Consider the following 20019-nt stretch of genomic DNA (forward strand, 5'->3'; position numbering starts at 1 on the left):
ACCACCCCCCAGCACAGGTGACAGACTGGTAAGCATGTGAGCCCCAGAGCCTCAGGAGTCCTGGAGGCAGTCCCTGGGTCCCCAGAACTGTAGAAAGGAGGGGAGGAAAGGGGAGGGGAGGAAGAAATCTTCCTTCAATGTGTTGTAACCTAGGCCTGCCTATACAGGCAAAAGCCTCCTCATTCTCACCCTAAAACTAACAGAAAACTGTCAGTTCATAAAACACAAGCACACAGATTTACCCACAGAAGCATGAAGAGCTATTTGGCTCTCTTTAGTTATTACGATTTGACAAAATAATACATTCATTTCATTCAAACGTTAAAAAGCACTAAAAGAAACAAAACTATGGTGATTGGGAACAAACTGGGAATTGCCAGGATTAGTACTGGGGGAAGAATCTGCCTACAAAGCGATTGCATGAGTGAATTTCCTTGCGATAACGGAGCAGTTCTGTATCCTGATTACTGTGGATTTTTTTACTTATCTCTGCATATGATAAAATTTCATAGAACTATACACCAAAAAAGTGCATGTAAAAGCTGGCAAATTCCAAGTACAGCCTGTAGATTAGTTAATAGTACTGTACTAGCATCGGTTTCTTGATTTTGATGGTGTGGCATAGCTATGTAAGGTGGTATCACTGGGAGAAGCTTTGTCATGGGTATCTGAGAATTCTCTGTCCGATTTTTGCAACTTCCTGCAAGTCTTCAATTGCTTGAAAATTAAAAGTCAAAAAATATATTGAGTCTTACCATGAAAAGGCTCACTCCTTTCTAGGTCCTCTATTGAGTTCCCAAATGTTTATGCACTTATGCGCATGTGTGCACGCACACACACACACACACACACTCACCATGGTAACCACCGTTATTTGTTATTAATCCTTTCAGATATTGTAATGTATTTATAAGCCAAATAAACATATGTTCTTTTCTTTTTTACATAAATAGTAAATATGCACTTTTCTTCCCCTCATTCTTAAACTTAACAGTATCCACAAAATCTTCAAAACTCAATATAGAAACAGCTTTCTCATTCTTTTTTTCTCCTCTTTTAGTACCACCTTGCATAGTGTTTCATTGTGCAGATGCTAGATACCTTTGTTTTATTGAAATATAGTCGACTTACAATAGTATTTAGTTTCAGGTGTATTGCATAATGATTGGACATTCGCATCCATTATCACCACAATAATTCCAGTAACCCTCTGTCCCTCAGTTCAGTTCAGTTCAGTCGCTCAGTTGTGTCCGACTTTTTGCGACCCCTTGAATCGCAGCACGCCAGGCCTGCCTGTCCATCACCAACTCCCGGAGTTCACTCAAACTTAGTCCATCGAGTCAGTGATGCCATCCAGCCAATCATCCTCTGTCGTCCCCTTTTCCTCCTGCCCCCAATCCCTCCCAGCATCAGAGTCTTTTCCAATGAGTCAACTCTTTGCATGAGGTGATCAGAGTACTAGAGTTTCAGCTTTAGCATCATTCCTTGCAAAGAAATCCCCGGGCTGATCTCCTTTAGAATGGACTGGTTGGATCTCCTTGCAGTCCAAGGGACTCTCAAGAGTCTTCTCCAACACCACAGTTCAAAAGTATCAATTCTTCGGCACTCAGCCTTCTTCACAGTCCAACTCTCACATCCATACATGACCACTGGAAAAACCATAGCCTTGACTAGACGGACCTTTGTTGGCAAAGTAATGTCTCTGCTTTTCAATATGCTATCTAGATTGGTCATAACTTTCCTTCCAAGAAGTAAGCGTCTTTTAATTTCATGGCTGCAGTCACCATCTGCGGTGATTTTGGAGCCCCCCAAAATAAAGTCTGACACTGTTTCCACTGTTTCCCCATCTATTTCCCATGAAGTGATGGGACCGGATGCCATGATCTTCGTTTTCTGAATGTTGAGCTTTAAGCCAACTTTTTCACTCTCCTCTTTCACTTTCATCAAGAGGCTTTTGAGTTCCTCTTCACTTTCTGCCATAAGGGTGGTGTCACATGCATATATGAGGTTATTGATATTTCTCCTGGCAATCTTGATTCCAGCTTGTGCTTCTTCCAGACCAGCGTTTCTCATGATGTACTCTGCATATAAGTTAAATAAGCAGGGTGACAACCTTGCCGTACTCCTTTTCCTATTTGGAACCAGTCTGTTGTTCCATGTCCAGTTCTAACTGTTGCTTCCTGACATGCATATAGGTTTCTCAAGAGGCAGGTCAGGTGGTCTGGTATTCCCATCTCTTTCAGAATTTTCCACAGTTTATTGTGATCCACAAAGTCAAAGGCTTTGGCATAGTCAATAAAGCAGAAATAGATGTTTTTCTGGAACTCTCTTGCTTTTTCCATGATCCAGTGGATGTTGGCAATTTGATCTCTGGTTCCTCTGTCTTTTCTAAAACCAGCTTGAACATCTGGAAGTTCACAGTTCATGTATTGCTGAAGCCTGGCTTGGAGAATTTTGAGCATTACTTCTATATGTATTTTATACCCATTCCTCTATCAGGGGACACTTAGGTTGCTTTCATATCTTCGCCATTGTAATGTTGCTATAAACATTAGGGTGCATGAATCTTTTAAAGTGTCTTTGTTTCCTTTGGATAAATACCCAGGAGTGGAGTCGCTGGATGCTATGTTCTATTTTCAATTTGTTAAGGAATCTTCATACTGGTTTCCAGCGCGGCTGCACGAGCTTCTGTTTCCACTAACAGCTTCTCCTCGGCAGCACTTGTTGTTGTCTTTGTGATATAGCCTTATGATACATGTGAGTGATATCTCATTGTGGTTTGGTTTGCAGTTCCCTATTGATTAGTGATGTTGGGAATCTTTACATGTGCCATTTGGCCACCTGTATATCTTCTTGGGGAAAAAAATCTATACAAGTCCCTGCTTATTTTTTAATGCAGTTGTACGGTTTTCTTGATGTTGAGTTATATGAGTTCTTTGCATATTTTGGATATTAATCTCCTAACAGATATATTGTTTGCAAATATCTTCTTCAATTCAGTAGGCTGCCTTTTTGCTTTGTTTGTGGTTTCCCTCACTGTGCAAAAGCTTTTCACTTTGATGTAGTCCCACTTGCTTATTTTTGCTTTTGTTTCCCTTGCCTGAGGAGACAAATAAAAAACCAGCTAAGACCAGTGTCAAAAAGGGTGGTACTTATGGTTTCTTCTAGACGTTTTATGGTTTTGGGTCTTTTTCATTTAAGTTTTTCGTCTACTTTGAATTTATTTATTCCATCCACTTTGATTTTATGTCCAATCAATATGTGACAATGTGATCCAGTTTGATTATTTTGTATGCAGCAGTCAACTTTCCCAACATATTTTGTTGAAGAGGCTTTCTTTTCCCAGTTGTAGATTCTCGCCTCTGTCGTCATAGATTAATTGACCATATGAGTGTGGGTTTATTTCTGGGATCTCTATTCTATTCTACTGAGCTCTGTGTCTGCTTTGTGCCAGTACCATACTGTTTTGATCACTGTAGATTTTAGCATAGCTTTTTGAAATTAGGAGCATAATACCCTTAGCTTTGTTCTTCTTTCTTAAGATTGTTATATCTATTTGGAGTCTTTTGTGTGCCCATATAAATTTTAGAATTATTAGTTCTAGTTCTGTGAGATTGTCTTTGATATTTTGATAAGTTACATTGAGTCTATATGTTGCCTTGAGTAGTATGGTCATTTTAACAATATTAATTCTTCCAATCTGTAAGTATGCTATATATTGGTCTATATTGATTTTTGTTTGTGTCTTCTTCAACTTATTTCATCAGTGTTTTATAGTTTTCCATGTACAATTCTTCTAGATCCTTGGTTCAGTTTATCCTTAAATATTTAAGTCTTTTTGATGCAATTGTAAATGGGATTCTTTTCTTAATTTCTCCTCTGATAGTTCATTAGTAGTATATAGAAATGCAACAAATCTGTGTGTTCTTTATCTACCTCTATTTAACTTTACACTCTATTCTGTTGTTCTTTTCTTTCTTTTTCTCACCATATGGTTGGTTTGTTCTGTCTTCGTTGTTTTTTCCCATTTGGCACCTTGTTTTAGTCTGTTTTCCAGTTCGTGCTTTAGTGAGCTTTGTTCTTAACTGGTGGATATCATTTCTGGTTTCCTTTGTTCAGTGGGTCTATCTATTGTACATTTTTTTTATTATTGTTTTGGATTTGTTTATGAGTGTATACGTATGTGTGTATATTCTATTATTTTAGTTATTATTTGCCTTATTTTGTAATTGCTATTGGTCTGGGGTGCATCTTTTGTTTCTCATTTCTGTATATTCATTTTAATCCCACTTAATACCATACCAAACCACCTCTGGAATCTCTATTCCCTGGAGAATCTCCAAACCCTGAGCCTTTGGAGTGGGAGCACTGACTCCAAGACACTAGACTATCAGCGAACTCCTAACCCTAGGGAGTATCAGATAGTGAGAACTACCACAAAAGCAACCACTTGTATACAGGACCCAGCATCACCCAACTGCCAGTAGCACCCTGGGCAAGATGCCTCATCCAAACAACAAACAAGACAAAAATACAAACCCAATCATCAGCAGACAGAATTACCACCTCACTCAGCCCTGCCCATCAGAAGGATAAAAAAACTCACCCCCTTCCAAACGAATGCAAGCACAAGTCACACCCTACATGAAGCTTACACAAACCCCTGGACCAACTTTACAAGGGCAGAAACCAAAGGAAGGAAGAATTCAACCTCAAAGCCTGGGAAAAGGAGACCTCAAACACAGCAAATTTAAAAAAAAGAAAAAAAAAGGCAGAGAAATACTGCACAAATGAAGGAACAACCTAGAAACACACAAGTCCAAATAAATGAAGAGGAAATAGGCAAACTATCAGAAAAGAATTCAGAATAATGATAGAAAAGATGATCCAAAACTTCGAAAATAGAATGTAGAGGATGCAAGAATCAATTAACAAAGATATAGAAGAAATAAAGAATAAACATACGGAGACAAACAACACAATTACTGGAATTAACAATACTCTAGAAGGAATCAATAGCAGAATATCTGAGACAGAAGAACGGATAAGTGAGCTGGAAGATGTATGTGTAAAATAAGATGAATGGTGTAAAATAACTGCTAAAGAGCAGAATAAAGGAAAAAGAATGAAAAGAATTAAGGATAGTCTCAGGGACCTCTGGGACAATATTAAATGCACCAATATTCGAAAAAAAAGAAGAGAAAAGAAAGAGTATGAGAAAATTTTTGAACAGATTAGAATTGAAAATTTCCCCAGCATGGGAAAAGAAATAGTCAATCAAGTCCCAGAAGCACAGAGTCCCATACAGGATAAACCCAAAGAGAAACATGCCAAAGACATATACTAATCAATCTAACAAAGATTAAAGACAAAGAAAGAATATTAAAAGCAGCAAGGGAAAAGCAACAAGTAACATACAAAGGAAACTCCATACATTTAACAGTTAATCTTTCAGAAGAAACTCTGTAGGCCAGAAGGGAATGACAGGATATATTTTAAATACTGAAAGTGAAAAATCTACAACCAAAATTACTCTAAGCAAGGATCTCATTCAAAATTGATAGAGAAATCAAAAGGTTTACAGACAAGCAAAAGCTAAGAGAATTTACTACCACCAAATCAGCTTTACAACAAATGTTAAAGGGACTTATATAGTCAGGAAATACAAGAGAAGAAAAAGATCTACAAAAACAAACCGAAAGCAATTAAGAAAATGGCAATTTGTTGTTCAGTTGCTCAGCCATGTCCAACTCTGTAATCCCATGGACTACAGCACACCAGGCTTCCCTGTCCTTCATCATTTCCCAGAGCTTGCTGAAAGTTGTGTCCATTGAGTCAGTGATGCCATCCAACCATCTCACTCTCTGTTGTCTCCTTCTCCTTCTGCCTTTAATTCTTCCCAGCATCAGGGTCTTTTCCAATGAGTTGTCTCTTCACATCAGGTGGCCAACGTATTGCAGTTTCAGCTTTAGCATCAGTCCTTCCAATGAATATCCAAGATTGATCTCCTTTAGGATTGATTGATTTGATCTCCTTGCAGTCCAAGGAACTCTCAAGAGTCTTCTCCAACACCACAGTTAAAAGCATCCATTCTTCAGCACTCAGCCTTCTTTATGGTCCAACTCTCACATCCATACATGACTACTGAAAAAGTCATAGCTTTGACTTTACAGACCTGTTGGCAAAGTAACGTCTCTGCTTTTTAATATGCTGTCTAGGTTTGTCATAGCTTTTCTTCCAAAGATCAAGTGTCTTTCAATTTCATGGTTGTGATCACCATCTGCAGTGACAAAAACAAACCCCAAACAATTAATAAAATGGCAATAGGAACATATATATCAATAATTACTTTAAATGTAAATCAATTAAATGTTCCAGCCAAATGACACAGGCTGGATGAATGGATACAAAAAAGAGACCCATATATATGCTGTCTACAAGCAACCCACTTCAGACCTAAAGATACATATAGCCTGAAAGTGAGAGGATGGAAAAATATATTCCTTGCAAATGGAAATCAAAAGAAAGCTGGAGTAACAACCATCATATAAGACAAAATAGACATTAAAATAACGAATATTACAAGAGATAAGAAAGGACACTACACAAAGATTCGAATATATTCAATACACTTCCTATGAAACTACCAAGGGTATTTTTCACAGAACTACAACAAATAATTAAGCAATCTGTATGGAAACACAAAAGAGCCCAAATAGCCAAAGCAGTCTTGAGAAAGAAGAATGGAGCTGGAGGAATCAACTTTCCTAACTTCAGATTATACTACAAAGCTACAGTCCTCAAGACACTATGGTACTGGCACAAAAACAGAAATATAGACCAAAGGAACAAGACAGAGAGCCCCGAGATAAATCCATGCACCTATGGGTACCTTGTTTCTGACAAAGGAGGCAAGAATATACAATGGGGCAAAGATAACCTCTTCAATAAGTGGTGCTGTGAAAACTGGATAGCTACATGTAAAAGAATGAAATTAGAACACTTCCTAACAACATACACAAAGATAAACTCAAAATGGATTAAAGACCTAAATGTAAGACCAGAAACTATAAAACTCTTAGAGGAAAACATAGGCAGAACACTCATAGGCAAAACATAGCACAACACTCATTGACATAAATCAAAGCAAGATCCTTTATGACCCATCTCCTAGGGTAATGGAAATAAAAGAAAAAAGTGGGACCTAATTAGGCTTAAAAGCTTTTGCACAGCAAAGGAAACTATAAACAAGGTGAAAAGGCAACCCTCAGAGTGGGAGAAAATAATAGCAAGTGAAACAACTTACAATGGATTATTCTCCAAAATATACAAGCAGCTCATACAAGTCAACACCAGAAAAACAAAAAACCCAATCAAAACAAGGGGGAAAGACCTAAACAGAAATTTCTCCAAAGAAGACATACAAATGGCTAACAAACACATGAAAAGATGCTCAACATCACACATTCTTAGGGAACTTTGTATCAAAACTACAATGAGATATCACCTCACTCCAGTCAGAATGGCCATCGTCAAAAAGTCTACAAACAATAAATGCTGGAGAAGGTGTGGAAAGAAGGGAACCCTCTTGCACTGTAGACTGATACAGCCACTATGGAAAACAGTATGGAGATTTCTTTAAAAAACTAGAAAACATAAAACATAAAACCTATGACTCAGCAATCCCACTCCTAGGCATATACCCCTGAGGAAACCAAAACCAAAAAAGATACACGAACCCCAATGCTCATTGCAGCACTATTTACAATAGCTAAAACATGGAAGCAACCTAGATGTCCATCAACAGATGAATGGATAAAGAAGTTTTATAAAGTTGTACCACAACTTCATATATATATATATATATATATATACACACACACACACATATACAATGGAATATTACTCAGCCATAAAAAAGAACTCATTTAAGTCAGTTCTAATAGGTAGATGAAACTAGATCCTATTTATACACAGGGAACTAAGTCAGAAAGAGAAAGATAAATATTGTACACTAACACATATATATGGAATCTAAAAAGATGGTATTGATGAATTTATATGCAGGGCAGCAGTGGAGAGACAGACATAGAGAACAGACTTATGGACACAGTGTAGGGGGCACATGGAAGGAGAGAGTGAGATGTATGGAGAGAGTAGCACGGAAATACATACGCTATGCATATGTACTCCAGGACCTCACTCAGACTTCAAGCAACTTTATTCTGCTGCTGCTGCTGCTAAGTCGCTTCAGTCGTGTCCGACTCTGTGCAACCCCATAGACGGCAGCCCACCAGGCTCCCCCGTCCCTGGGATTCTCCAGGCAAGAACACTGGAGTGGCTTGCCATTTCCTTCTCCAATGCATGAAAGTGAAAAGTGAAAGTGAAGTTGCTCAGTCGTGTCCGACTCTTAGCGACCCCATGGACTGCAGCCTAACAGGCTCCTCCGTCCATGGGATTTTCCAAGCAAGACTACTGGAGTGGGGTGCCATTGCCTTCTCCGACATACGCTAACATATGCAAAATAGATAGCCAATGGGAATTTGCTGAGTGACTCAGGGAACTCAAACAGGGGCTGTGTAACAACCTAGAGGGGTGGGATGGGGAGAGAGACAGGAGGGAGGTTCAAGAGAGAGGGGACATATGGATAACTATGGCTGATTCATGCTGATATTTGGCAGAAAGCAACAATTCTGTAAAACAATTATTCTTCAATTAAAAAATAAATTTAAAAAATACCACACACACACAAAAAAAGACCTAAATGTTAGACTAGGCACTATAAAACTCCTAGAGGAAAACAGGCAGAACATTCTCTGATATAAATCACAGCAATATCTTTTTCAATCCATCTCCCAAAATAATGGAAACAAAAACAAAAATAAACAAATGGGACTAACTTAAATTCAAAAGCTTCTGCACAGCAAAGGAAACAATAAGCAAAACAAAAAGACAAACCACAGATTAGGAGAAAATATTTGCCAGTGATGTGACCAACAAGGGATTAGTCTTCAATATTTACAAACAACTCATAATGCTTAACAGCATCAAAACTAGCAACCCAATCAAAAAATGGGCAGAAGACCTGAATAGACATTTCTCCAAATAAGACACATAGATGGCCAAGAGACATATGAAAAGATGTTCAACATTGCTAAGTATTCAGTTCAGTTCAGTCGCTCAGTCGTGTCCGACTCTCTGCGACCCGGTGAATCACAGCACTCCAGGCCTCCCCGTCCATCACCAACTCTGGGAGTTCACTCAGACTCACGTCCATCGAGTCAGTGATGCCATCCAGCCATCTCATCCTCTGTCGTCCCCTTCTCCTCCTGCCCCCAATCCCTCCCAGCATCAGAGTCTTTTCCAATGAGTCAACTCTTCACATGAGGTGGCCAAAGTACTGGAGTTTCAGCTTCAGCATTATTCCCTCCAAAGAAATCCCAGGGCTGATCTCCTGTAAATCAAAACTACAATGAGATATCACTTCACACCAACTAGAACGGCTATCATCAAAAAAAAAATCCACAAACAATAAATGCTGGAGAGAGTGTGGAGAGAAAGGAACCCTCCTACAATGTTGTTTTGAATGTAAATTGGTACAGCCACTATGGAGAACAGTATGGAATTCCTTCGGTTCAGTTCAGTTCAGTTTAGTTGCTCAGTCACGTCTGACTCTTTGCGACCCCATGGACTGCAGCATGCCAGGCCTCCCTGTCCATCACCAACTCCTGGAGTTTACCCAAACTCATGTCCATTGAGTCAGTGATGCCATCCAACCATCTCACTCTCTGTCATCCCCTTCTCCTCCTGCCTTCAATCTTTCCCAGCATCAGGGTCTTTTCAAATGAGTCAGCTCTTCGCATCAGGTGGCCAAAGTCTTGGAGTTTCAGCTTCAGCATCAGTCCTTCCAATGAATATTCAATTCCTTTAGGATTGATTGGTTTGATCTCCTAGCAGTCCAAGAGACTCTCAAGAGTCTTCTCCAACACCACAGTTCAAAAGCATCAATTCTTTGGTACTCAGCTTCCTTTATAGTCCAACTCTCATATCCATACACGACTACTGGAAAAACCATAGCCTTGACTAGATGGACCTTTGTTGGCAAAGTAATGTCTGTTTTTTAATATGCCATCTAGGTTGGTCATAACTTTCCTGCCAAGGAGTAAGCATCTTTTAATTTCATGGCTGCAGTCACCATCTGCAGTGATTTTGGGGCCCCCCAAAAAAATAAAGTCCGCCACTGTTTCCACTGTTTCCCCATCTCTTTGCCATGAAGTGATGGGACCAGATGCCATGATCTTCGTTTTTTGAATGTCGAGTTTTAAGCCAGCTTAAATGTGTATTTATTTCTCTGTGCCTATTTCTATATATCAGGTAAACTGATTACATGTTCTGACCTTGGAGAAGTGGCTTTATGTTGGAGCTGTCCAGCGGGACCCAGCAGCACACTCCTGTCTGGTCAGCTCTGTGCTCTAAGGGTGCCCCCTGTGTGTGCTCTGTGTGCCCTTCCACTGCGGTGGATCTGACTACTGTGGGCATGCCTGTAGGTGAGGCTCCCAGCCCAGTTCACTGCCAGACCTGCCTTGTGTGGTGGCTGTTGGCCACTAGTGCACAGGGATAGGTTCTAGGGCATGTGGCTACGGGCCAATGAGGGCTCTGGGGCTGGCATCAGCCCACTGGTGTGTGGGTAAGCCCCCAGATCTGATAGGCTAAAAGGAGAACTCCAAAATGACATTTGCCAAAACCAATGTCCTCAATGTAGAATGAACTCCCTAAAATGGCTGCGACCAGTATTTTCATCCCAGAGGTGGTCCCAATTGCCTCCTGCCTCTCCCGGAAACTCTTCAAGGTCAGCAGGTAGGTCTGACTCAGGCTCTCTTAGGAACACAATCTCTGTTTCCTACGATCTTCTCGCACTCCTGTGTATAAGCCCTGGTGGCTTTCAAAGTCAGAGAGTCTTGGGTGTTGTCTTCCCAGTCCAGGACCCACCAGGAACCCAGCGTGGGGCTCAGGCCTCTTGTTCCTCGGGGGGAACTGTGCAATTGTGATTATCCTTCCGTTTGTGGTTTACCTTCCCCAGGGTATGGATCTTCACTACATTGCATCTCTATTCCTCCTACCCATCTCATTGTGATTCCTTCTTTATATCTTTAGTTGTAGAAAATCTTTCCTGCTAGTCTTCAGCTTCTCCCATATGTAGTCGCTTTGTACCTAGTTGTAATTCTGCTGTGCCCATGTGAGGGGATGAACTCACTGCCTTCCTATTCTACTATGTCGACCACACATCTTCTAGGTCATTCTTTCTCTTAAGATGTCTTGGGAATGAAAAGGAGTGGATTATATCACCCTATATTCATAAAGCCATTTTATGAATATTCCCTTTAAACATCTGACAGTCCCTTGCTGCAGCTATCCAAATCCTACCCATTCTCTTTCCTTCCCCCAGAGTCTTCAAGTCTAGCAGCCTACTCTGACTCATAGCCCTTTTCCTTCTGCTGCTTTCTCCCCATTCCGGGATCTTTTCCTCCTGAACACCCTTTGCTCATTAACCTGGTCTCCCTTGGCTTCTCCAGCCATTTCCCAGAAGTATGATATGATATTCTTAAACATGAATGCACATGAGAATAATCAGAAGGGCTTCTCGAACACTGAATTCTGAGTTCCACATTCAAAGTTTCAGATAGACTGGAATGCAGTCTAAGGACTTTTGCATTCCTGACAACTTCTCAAGTGATATTTATGTTCCTGGTCCTGGGGCCACTCTTGGGAATCACTGATACAACCAAAGTCCTTTGGTACCAATATAAGTGGTCCTTCCTCCACCTTGAAAGGTGTTACTATATCATTAGTTACTTTATATCACATAGCACACTGTGCATAGTAAGTGGGCAGGATAAGAGAGAAAATAACCATTATAAAGGGAAGATGTGCTGCTAGTCTTACCTGTCTCACTCTCTTGCCAGGTGGTTAAGATGATGATCGTTGTTGTATGCACCTTTGCCATCTGCTGGTTGCCCTTCCACATCTTCTTCCTCTTGCCTTACATCAACCCTGATCTCTACCTGGAGAAGTTTATTCAGCAGGTTTACCTGGCCATCATGTGGCTGGCCATGAGCTCTACCATGTACAACCCCATCATCTACTGCTGTCTCAACGACAGGTAAGACCTCATCCCCCATACTCTCTCCAGGACAAGACCCTACTAATCCCTCTGTTGAATCCCTGCTGACTGAACCATGTGATGATTAGTTTTCTATAGTCTGCACCACTCACTCGTCTCTCACAGCTGGCTCTGCTCAATTAGGTTGGCTGCTTGGGGACTACAAAGACAAATGGTCTTGTCACCATGCAGGAATAGGAGCCACGAGAAGATTTTTTTTTCCTTTCCAAGGGGAGCCAGAAACACATACCCATATTTGAAATCTTCAGACTTTTAAGCACTAGTTACCCAGCATTGGAGGGTCGGGTGCAGGGCAGATAAAAACTCTCTGTGATTAATATACATAAATCAGGTTGCCAGCTGGATCAAGTTCACAAATTTGTTCAATCTGCTCTAAGGATTCCATTCACAGAGAGTTGTGCATGCAGAAAGAGACAAAGAATCAGAGAGAGAAAGAGTCAGAGAATGAATGAGTCAGAAAGTGAGAGAGAACAAGAGAGAGAGAGATTGATGCCATTTGAATGTTATCTACCACATGGCATTTTTTTCCCTTCTCTGATCTCTCATTTTCCTCTTCCCAGCCCATCTGGGCAGGGACTTCCCTGGCAGTCCAGTGGTTAAGACCTCACTTTCCAATGCAGCAGGGGTGGGGCAGGTTCAATTCCAGGTCGGGGAGCTAAGATCCTACATGCCTTGCAATCGGAAAACCAAAACAAAATCAATATTGTAACAAATTCAATAGACTTTAAAAATTGTCCACATCAAAAAAAAAATCTTAAAAAAATTTTTTAAGGTAGCTTTGTCCAGTTTCTTCCAGCACTTCTAGCAGGACAGGGTAAGCAAAAAGAAGTCAGAGCCTCAAAGGTCTGATTCTGCCTTTGTTTGGCCACAGGGGCCAGGAGAGCCTCCCCTGAAGTGGAAGCCAACTTCAGACAAGTAAGAAAAGAAAGAACCCTCAGGAATGGTGATCAGCAATAAGGAATCCACCACAGAGTGCAGAGTCTCCAAAAGGGAGAGCTGTGGGAAGCTGTGGTTGGCAGTTCAGTTATCTGGAGCACCACCACAGAAGGGAGACAGGAGAAGAAGGGGGAGAGAATAAAAGATTTGTTACATTTATAGCCAACAGTTATCAGCCGATAAGGAGCCTCCCATGAATGAGACACCCAGGGGACTTTGAAGACAGATATTCCCTGGGACTTGTCCAAATGGTCTTTGTTTAACTCACAGATGTATCTTCTAAGAGCCTCACAACCTGCCTAAACATTTCTAGGTTAAATCTCTCAGCACATCTTTTAAGTAAAAGCTGATTCTTCCTGCTCAAAACACAGGGAAACTGAGGCACACTGAAGGGACACGATTGGTAGAAAGTCAGTGGGCTACTTGAGGGAAAGGACTGGGTCTTGACACTGTACTGTACATGTGATGAACGCTCGGTGAATGTTTTTACTGATGCTGAGCTGACCCAGAGCTGGTGGAGGCAGCATATTTCACAGTACAGACTTGCATTTCACATGAACTTGGGTTCTAATCCTGGAGTTGACCTTGATGACTGACCTTTGAAACTTTGCCCTTAGCATCTCCAGTTATCAATTTATTAAAAAAAATAAGAAGACAGAGTCTCATTTGGGTATACCCTCATATTAAACAGCTTCTGCAATGGTGGGAACACCCCTGATAGCAGGCTATACTCAAGCGTTACTTGTCCATTCACTCTCTTTCCAGGTTCCGTCTGGGCTTCAAGCATGCCTTTCGGTGCTGCCCTTTCATCAGTACTGGTGACCATGAAGGGTTCGAAATGAAATCCACTAGGTACCTCCAGACCCAAGGCAGCATCTATAAAGTCAGCCGCCTGGAGACCACTGTCTCCACAGTGGTGGGGGCCCATGACGAAGACCTGGAGGAAGGCCCCAAGGCCGTGCCCTCGTCCTTGGACCAGATCTCCAATGACCCCTCTCACAGCGACTCTAAGACCACAGTGGAGAGCTTCAGCTTCTACTCCAACATGCTCTCCTAGACCCCGGGGCTTTCAGCAGGCACGGCCACCTCTATCTTTGTCTTGTTTCACTTCATGCATGGATAAATCTTTAGTATAAAATCCATAAGAAACACCCTTGGGGCTTGTGAAAGTCTGAGAATAGTTTGAGTAAAACATTCCATTCTGGAGTTAAAAACCTACATTCTTCTATATCTTTGTCACACACACGCTGCGTGACCCCAAAAAATCATTGACTTCTCTGAGCCTGTACAAGGAGAAGGTTAAACTTGATTTTCTCTACAATCCATTCCAAGATTCTAGAATTAATTTCAATTGCATGTGCTCATTTCAGGGTGATTCCTGCAGTGCAGAAACAAATCAAACTGATCTGAAGTAAGACCCTGTCTTACTTCAATAAAGGTGTTCTCAGTCTTGCTTAGATTATTTTCCTTTAGCTGGTGGCTCACACTGCATCAGCCTCTGCTTGATAATGTAAACAAAAGGAGAAACCAGCTAAAATCTGAATGAAAGAGTTAACCTTCTCTTCTAAGCACCAATGAAAATAAGGTATACTTCTGAAGCCCCTTTTGGCATCTCAGTAAATCAATGTATCATGGGATTGACAGTTTCAGATTCATCTGTATTATGTCCCCATTGACTCTCCTGAGCCACCAATGCAAATAGAATATGTCCACTGATACTAGTTAATGTCTGTTATGAATCAAGACTCAGGAGAACTGTGCAACACTTAATCTGATCCTCTTTCCTTATTTGTAAAACTAAGAGGCTGAATGACATCATCTAGGTGTCCCTTCAAATTTTAACATTCATCGGTTCAATGATTGTATGTGTTTTTTGTTTGTTTAACCCAAAACGGAATAATAGGAGCAGTAAGTCTAGTGACTTAATGCCCAGCTCTTTGAGATGTAGCAACTGCTAAGACCATGTATTAATATCCACATATGACATTCTCTGATTTGTCCTGGAACTGTGAGTACTTTCCTTCTCCTGAAAGATTTTTGCCTTTGACAGAGCAGAGGACTTTGTGTCAAGACTTGCATCTCTCTATCAGGCCTTAGCAGGCTAGGTCTCACAGCTAGAGAATACCACTGGGAAAGACAAACACGTGGGCTCCCTGCTCTGGCCTTTTGGTTATCTTAAGGCAGGGGCACTCATGCAGATTTTTCTTTATACTAGCATTAGGCATGTGCTCAGATGCTCAATGACTGAGGAGGCTGTGCCCTGCAACCACATTTGAGGGAAGAGGCCACCTTACATCTCTCTTTAGGCTCTGAATCTCCCCTTCCTGCCACTGGCTTTGCTGACCTCCTGCCTAAAAGAGGTAGAATGATCAATAAACCCTAAAGAAGAAGAGTCGGTCAACAAAGAGTCATGAACCAGGAGAACTTCGTGTCCTAACACAGTTTTGGGGTCACAGCAGGTGAGCATGCAATTTCTTTCTGTCTCCAGATCTGTGCTTTGACCAGATGTGGCTGAAAGCAGAGACAACATGTAACTATATAAATGCCTTCCTCATGGTTTGAAGAATGCATGCACAAGTCCTGCGTCCATCGTGTTGAAGGAGAACAGTGGTGCACATCAGGTTTACAGCCCTTACCAGCTGTGCTGGCCCTAGCCCTGCTAGGGCATTGGCAGGCCAGGAAGAAGCTGTATAGCAATAGTAGAAGCCAGAAGGACCTGACAGCCACATTCGCCAAAGCAGAACAAGGAGGATTAAACTAAGGAAACCAGCTCAGTGTAAACATGTGGATGGAATACTTAATTTAGGGGCAACAAAAGTCAGTGCCCAAAACATTTTAGTCATACTTCTAATAAAGAATCAGGCCATGTATGGATTATTCACGTCAGAGGGATGTAAAGAACTGGCATGATTATGAGAAGTACCCAAGAAGAAAATGCTAAGGAGTAGGGGGACTTTCTCTCTATGGAAGAGGTTAGAGTTGAATTTAACAAGGACTGTTGAACACTTAATCTGGACTTGGCCCTGAGCTGGGGACACACAGCTTCTTCTGTTCTTAAGAAAGCCTATCAGACAGGCCATTGCTAATTCACCAGTCTTAGTTGGTCTAGGCTGCCCAGCAGGCATGGAGGCAGTTGAGAAGCAGATTCTCCACAGGATTCTAAAGACCCACACTCAACATACATAATGGGGTCAAAGTCAAAGACCTTAAGATGGCCTTTTGCAATGGACATTCTTTGAGATAATTCCAAAGAGAGCATCAGCCAATCTAGAGGAACTGAAGGGATGTGGTTGGACAGCATCATCGCTGCACATTGTAGGAGGGGGCAGTGTCAAATATGGCAGAACGTTTCCTCTGAGAGAGAGAGCCCATCAAGCCTTCCCCTGACCCACCCTCCAACATCCACTTACCTGATAAAAGTGCTGTCTTCTCCCCTGTGAGGAACACCATGATTTGTACTGTGCATGGGTCTCACTCTTATAGAAATGTGTCACCCTGCGTTTATCTCCTAAGTGGTTTTCCTTGATATTCTGTTCAGTAGGGATAAAATAGAAGGCATCTTTGGGCCATCTTTGTTATGTTACTTCCAAAATGTGGGATCCAATTGCTGTCCTTGAGCTATATATACTGTGCCAATTCCTCCTTGTTCTTTCACAGACAGAAATTAATGTATATCATAGACACACAGTAGAACCATAGCAACTGAGGGATGGGGAGGAAGACTAAATGGGAAGAACTAAAAGACAAGAGTTCTTATCTTCCTCACCTCCCACTAAAGCACTGGGACATAGTGGAATTTCCTTTTTCTCAGAAAGACTAGGTGGAACCCTGGGAAAAGGGGACTTGGGAGCTAAACTTATTGACCTGGCTTTCAGGAAGAACCATGTAAGCAAAGACAGGTAGTTCTTAAGGTTTCTATACTATCCAACCTGGGATCCTGGAAAAATCTCCATACAGAAATAAAGTATGTTTTTGACTACTTCTTGCCTCTGTCTCATCTCTAGGGAAACTAAGCACCGTATAAGATACTGAATGGGGTGGTCCTACGAACCCTAACAAATGGCATAGACAAAAGAATGGAGCCCAACGTCCAGCAAACTCCTACCTTTGTGACAAAATGGGTTGGCAAGATGTGGGAACGATTTCTGGGTGGGGATCTGGGAAGGTAGTATGGGATTGTGTGAAGTGACCAACAGAGTCGCCTATGAGTAGAATTGTGTCAGTTCAGGTCCTCCCAGAAGCAGACACCAGGACAGAGTTGGAAGTGCAAGAGACTTGTTAGGGAACACTTGGGAAAGATAAGGGGTGAGGAGGACAGGTTGGAGGGGCCTTGAGACTGTGGAAATCTGATGCCTGGGAAAAAGATGGAGGGAGATTGAGCAGGAGGAGCTTCCATATGAGGTACAGCCCTGGGAAAGTCTCAGCTGGCCCACCAGCTTGCATGCAAAGGGTGCCCCACACTAGCAGAAATGGCCAGGCCTCGAACCCCCAACAGACTCTCACTGACTGGGAGCTATCTGGGGAGAGAGTAGTCTGGGCTTGAACACTATGGCGGGTCCTGAAGGTACTGCAGCTAGAGGCAGGCAGCTGACTACACTCCCATGGCCAGCTCTCTCCTGAAGAGAGATCTGTGCCATCACTCCCACAGCCACCACCAGAGCTTTGGTCCAGCCCTCTGTGTTTGAAAACATGTCAGGAAGCCCTTGGCAGTATTAGAAACATCAGTGGTTAATCTCTGTGAGCCCTGGCAACCTGGAAGAGAGCCCAGGAAGCAGGGGCCACCCTGTACTGCCTCATCCCTCAGGCATGCCCCCTCAAAAGAGTGATGAGCAGCTGGTGGAAGACTTGCAGTGACAGAGACTGTAAGGCTTTACAAGAGTGAATTTTGAAGAAAATCTAGACACTTATGCAACATGGGGAGTATCAGAAACAAATAAATAATAAGGATGTTCATGTTAAAACTAAGATGACTTAAATTGAGGTGCCTGGATAAGCTTCAAGGAATCCACAAATTCCCTTCAAGTTCCCCACAAATCATATGTAAAACATTGTGTGTGTGTGTGTGTGTGTGTATAATAAAGGGTGCAAAACCTGAATCATCTCAGAAGAAATCATTCTCCCTCTTCTCTCCAGAGAAAGAGAGAAAATAAACTGTTTACAAGAGAGGGAACAGGAGCCCCGAGGCCTTCAGAACACAGAGGTAGGGGAGCCCCGGGAGATCCAGAATGGCTGCCAGGAAACTTGAAACAACTTTGGAACAAAACCATAATTCACTTCAGGCACACAGATGAGTTAAAGTTGTAGAACATCTTTAAAGATGTTTGTGACAGTAAAAGCACCCAATTCAGGATTAAGGGCTGGGCTTACTCTTCATTGGAGAGATGAACATTTGTTAGCTGAAGAAAATACAAAGCTTAATTATAGGTCAAGAAATAATATCAGCTGTGGAGTATGGACATTCTTGCAGAAATTCAAAGACATTTTCATTTAGTCCTGGGTAGGCACGTGGCCTCATACACCATGAAGGTGACTTAAGAGCCATTCTGGCTTTGGTAATTCTCCCTGCATAGCTGCATCGATCCTTTTCATGAGTAAATGGATCTTCCCAGCTCTGAAACCCAAGAAGGGGTTTCAGTCAAGTCCTCAAACAGAGGCAGGCAAGGTGGAGACACATCAAAAATGTTCTTCTCCATCTTCAAAGGTGAAGGGAAGGGGCTTCCCTGCTGGCTCCACAGAAAAGAATCCACCTGCCAATGCAAGAGACACAGGTTTGATCCCTGGTCTGGGAAGATCCCACATGCTTCAACTTCTGAAGCTGCAACAAGAGAAGCCACCACAATGAGAAGCTGCGCACCTCAACTAGAGAGAAGCCCAAGAAGCAGCAGAGACCCCGCAGGGACAAAAATAAGTAAAAAAGTGAAGGGAGAATCTGACTGCAGAAACTGCTTTCCTGAATCCCATAGGCAATGCTCTGAAATGCCTTCATTAAGCAGCAGTTAGGAAAACAGGGAGGAAGAGAAATGAGGCCATGTATGTGCGTGCTAAGTTGCTTCATTCATGTGTGACTCTCAAAGAGGAAGATCTCCTCCTCCAGGAGATCTTCCCAACCCAGGGATCTAACCCATGTCTCTTATGTCTCCCGAACTGGCAGATGAATTCTTTACCACTAGCACCACCTGGGATTCAACATAAAGTGATTGTGATCTTTGGTTCTTTCTCAAGCAGTGCAGTTAGGAAAAAAGGCTGCTAATTAGAAATGTGACTTACTGTATCAGCAATAGCAATGACATGAGCCCCACTGTGGTTGCTGCCCTGACCCTGCCTTTCTCTGCTGGCATGTTAGCAGCATCTATTCCACTAACTTCAGAGATTTTCACACTGACAGATTCTAAGCCAAGTCCTCTGCATTCTGTGCATGTGTCCTTTGTCTCTTTCCTCTTCTTTTTATGTCCAGTTTCCTTTTGTTCTCCATTCTTTATTCCAACATTATTTTTATCCCTAGAAACTCTCTCCTCCTAACACACACCCTGCTGAAATCTCTAAGTTTTAATCCCACTACTCTGGATGCCTTCTTAGCACACACTTTAATAAAGAGAGTGAGGCATAATAGTGAAACCCCACCATCCCTAACAAATTTCCTTTCCCATCTCAAGTTCGCTCTTGCTCCCTCATGTACCTGCTCACCCACTCTTTTCTTTAATCCCCTTCCCAACTTCACCGCCCACTCATCCATTTTCCGAAACTAAGAGGACTTTCAGAGCAGGGCTCCTGAGTTAGTGCTAAAACTCAAAAGAAACAGCTGCAGCAAGAAATCCAGACACTAGATTGGGCTGAGAGAATAGCAGGCTCCAGAGGGACTCCAGGATCCAGTACTGTCATCTCCTAACTATGCCAGTATATGA

At 42.0% G+C, this 20019-nt stretch overlaps 1 protein-coding gene across 1 annotated transcript in view; it reads left to right on the forward strand.

The window, feature by feature from the left end:
• Positions 1-17096, forward strand: part of TACR1 (tachykinin receptor 1) — a 189018-nt gene extending 171922 nt beyond the window's left edge. The window contains exons 4-5 of the mRNA XM_019969858.2: positions 11964-12160; positions 13883-17096. Of these exons, the coding sequence (XP_019825417.2) occupies positions 11964-12160; positions 13883-14174 (489 nt within the window). The 3' untranslated portion in view covers positions 14175-17096. The remainder of the gene's footprint in view (positions 1-11963; positions 12161-13882) is intronic.
• The last annotated feature ends 2923 nt before the right edge of the window (positions 17097-20019 follow it).

Source organism: Bos indicus, chromosome 11, assembly GCF_029378745.1.
Source record: "Bos indicus isolate NIAB-ARS_2022 breed Sahiwal x Tharparkar chromosome 11, NIAB-ARS_B.indTharparkar_mat_pri_1.0, whole genome shotgun sequence".
Lineage (NCBI taxonomy): Eukaryota > Metazoa > Chordata > Mammalia > Artiodactyla > Bovidae > Bos > Bos indicus.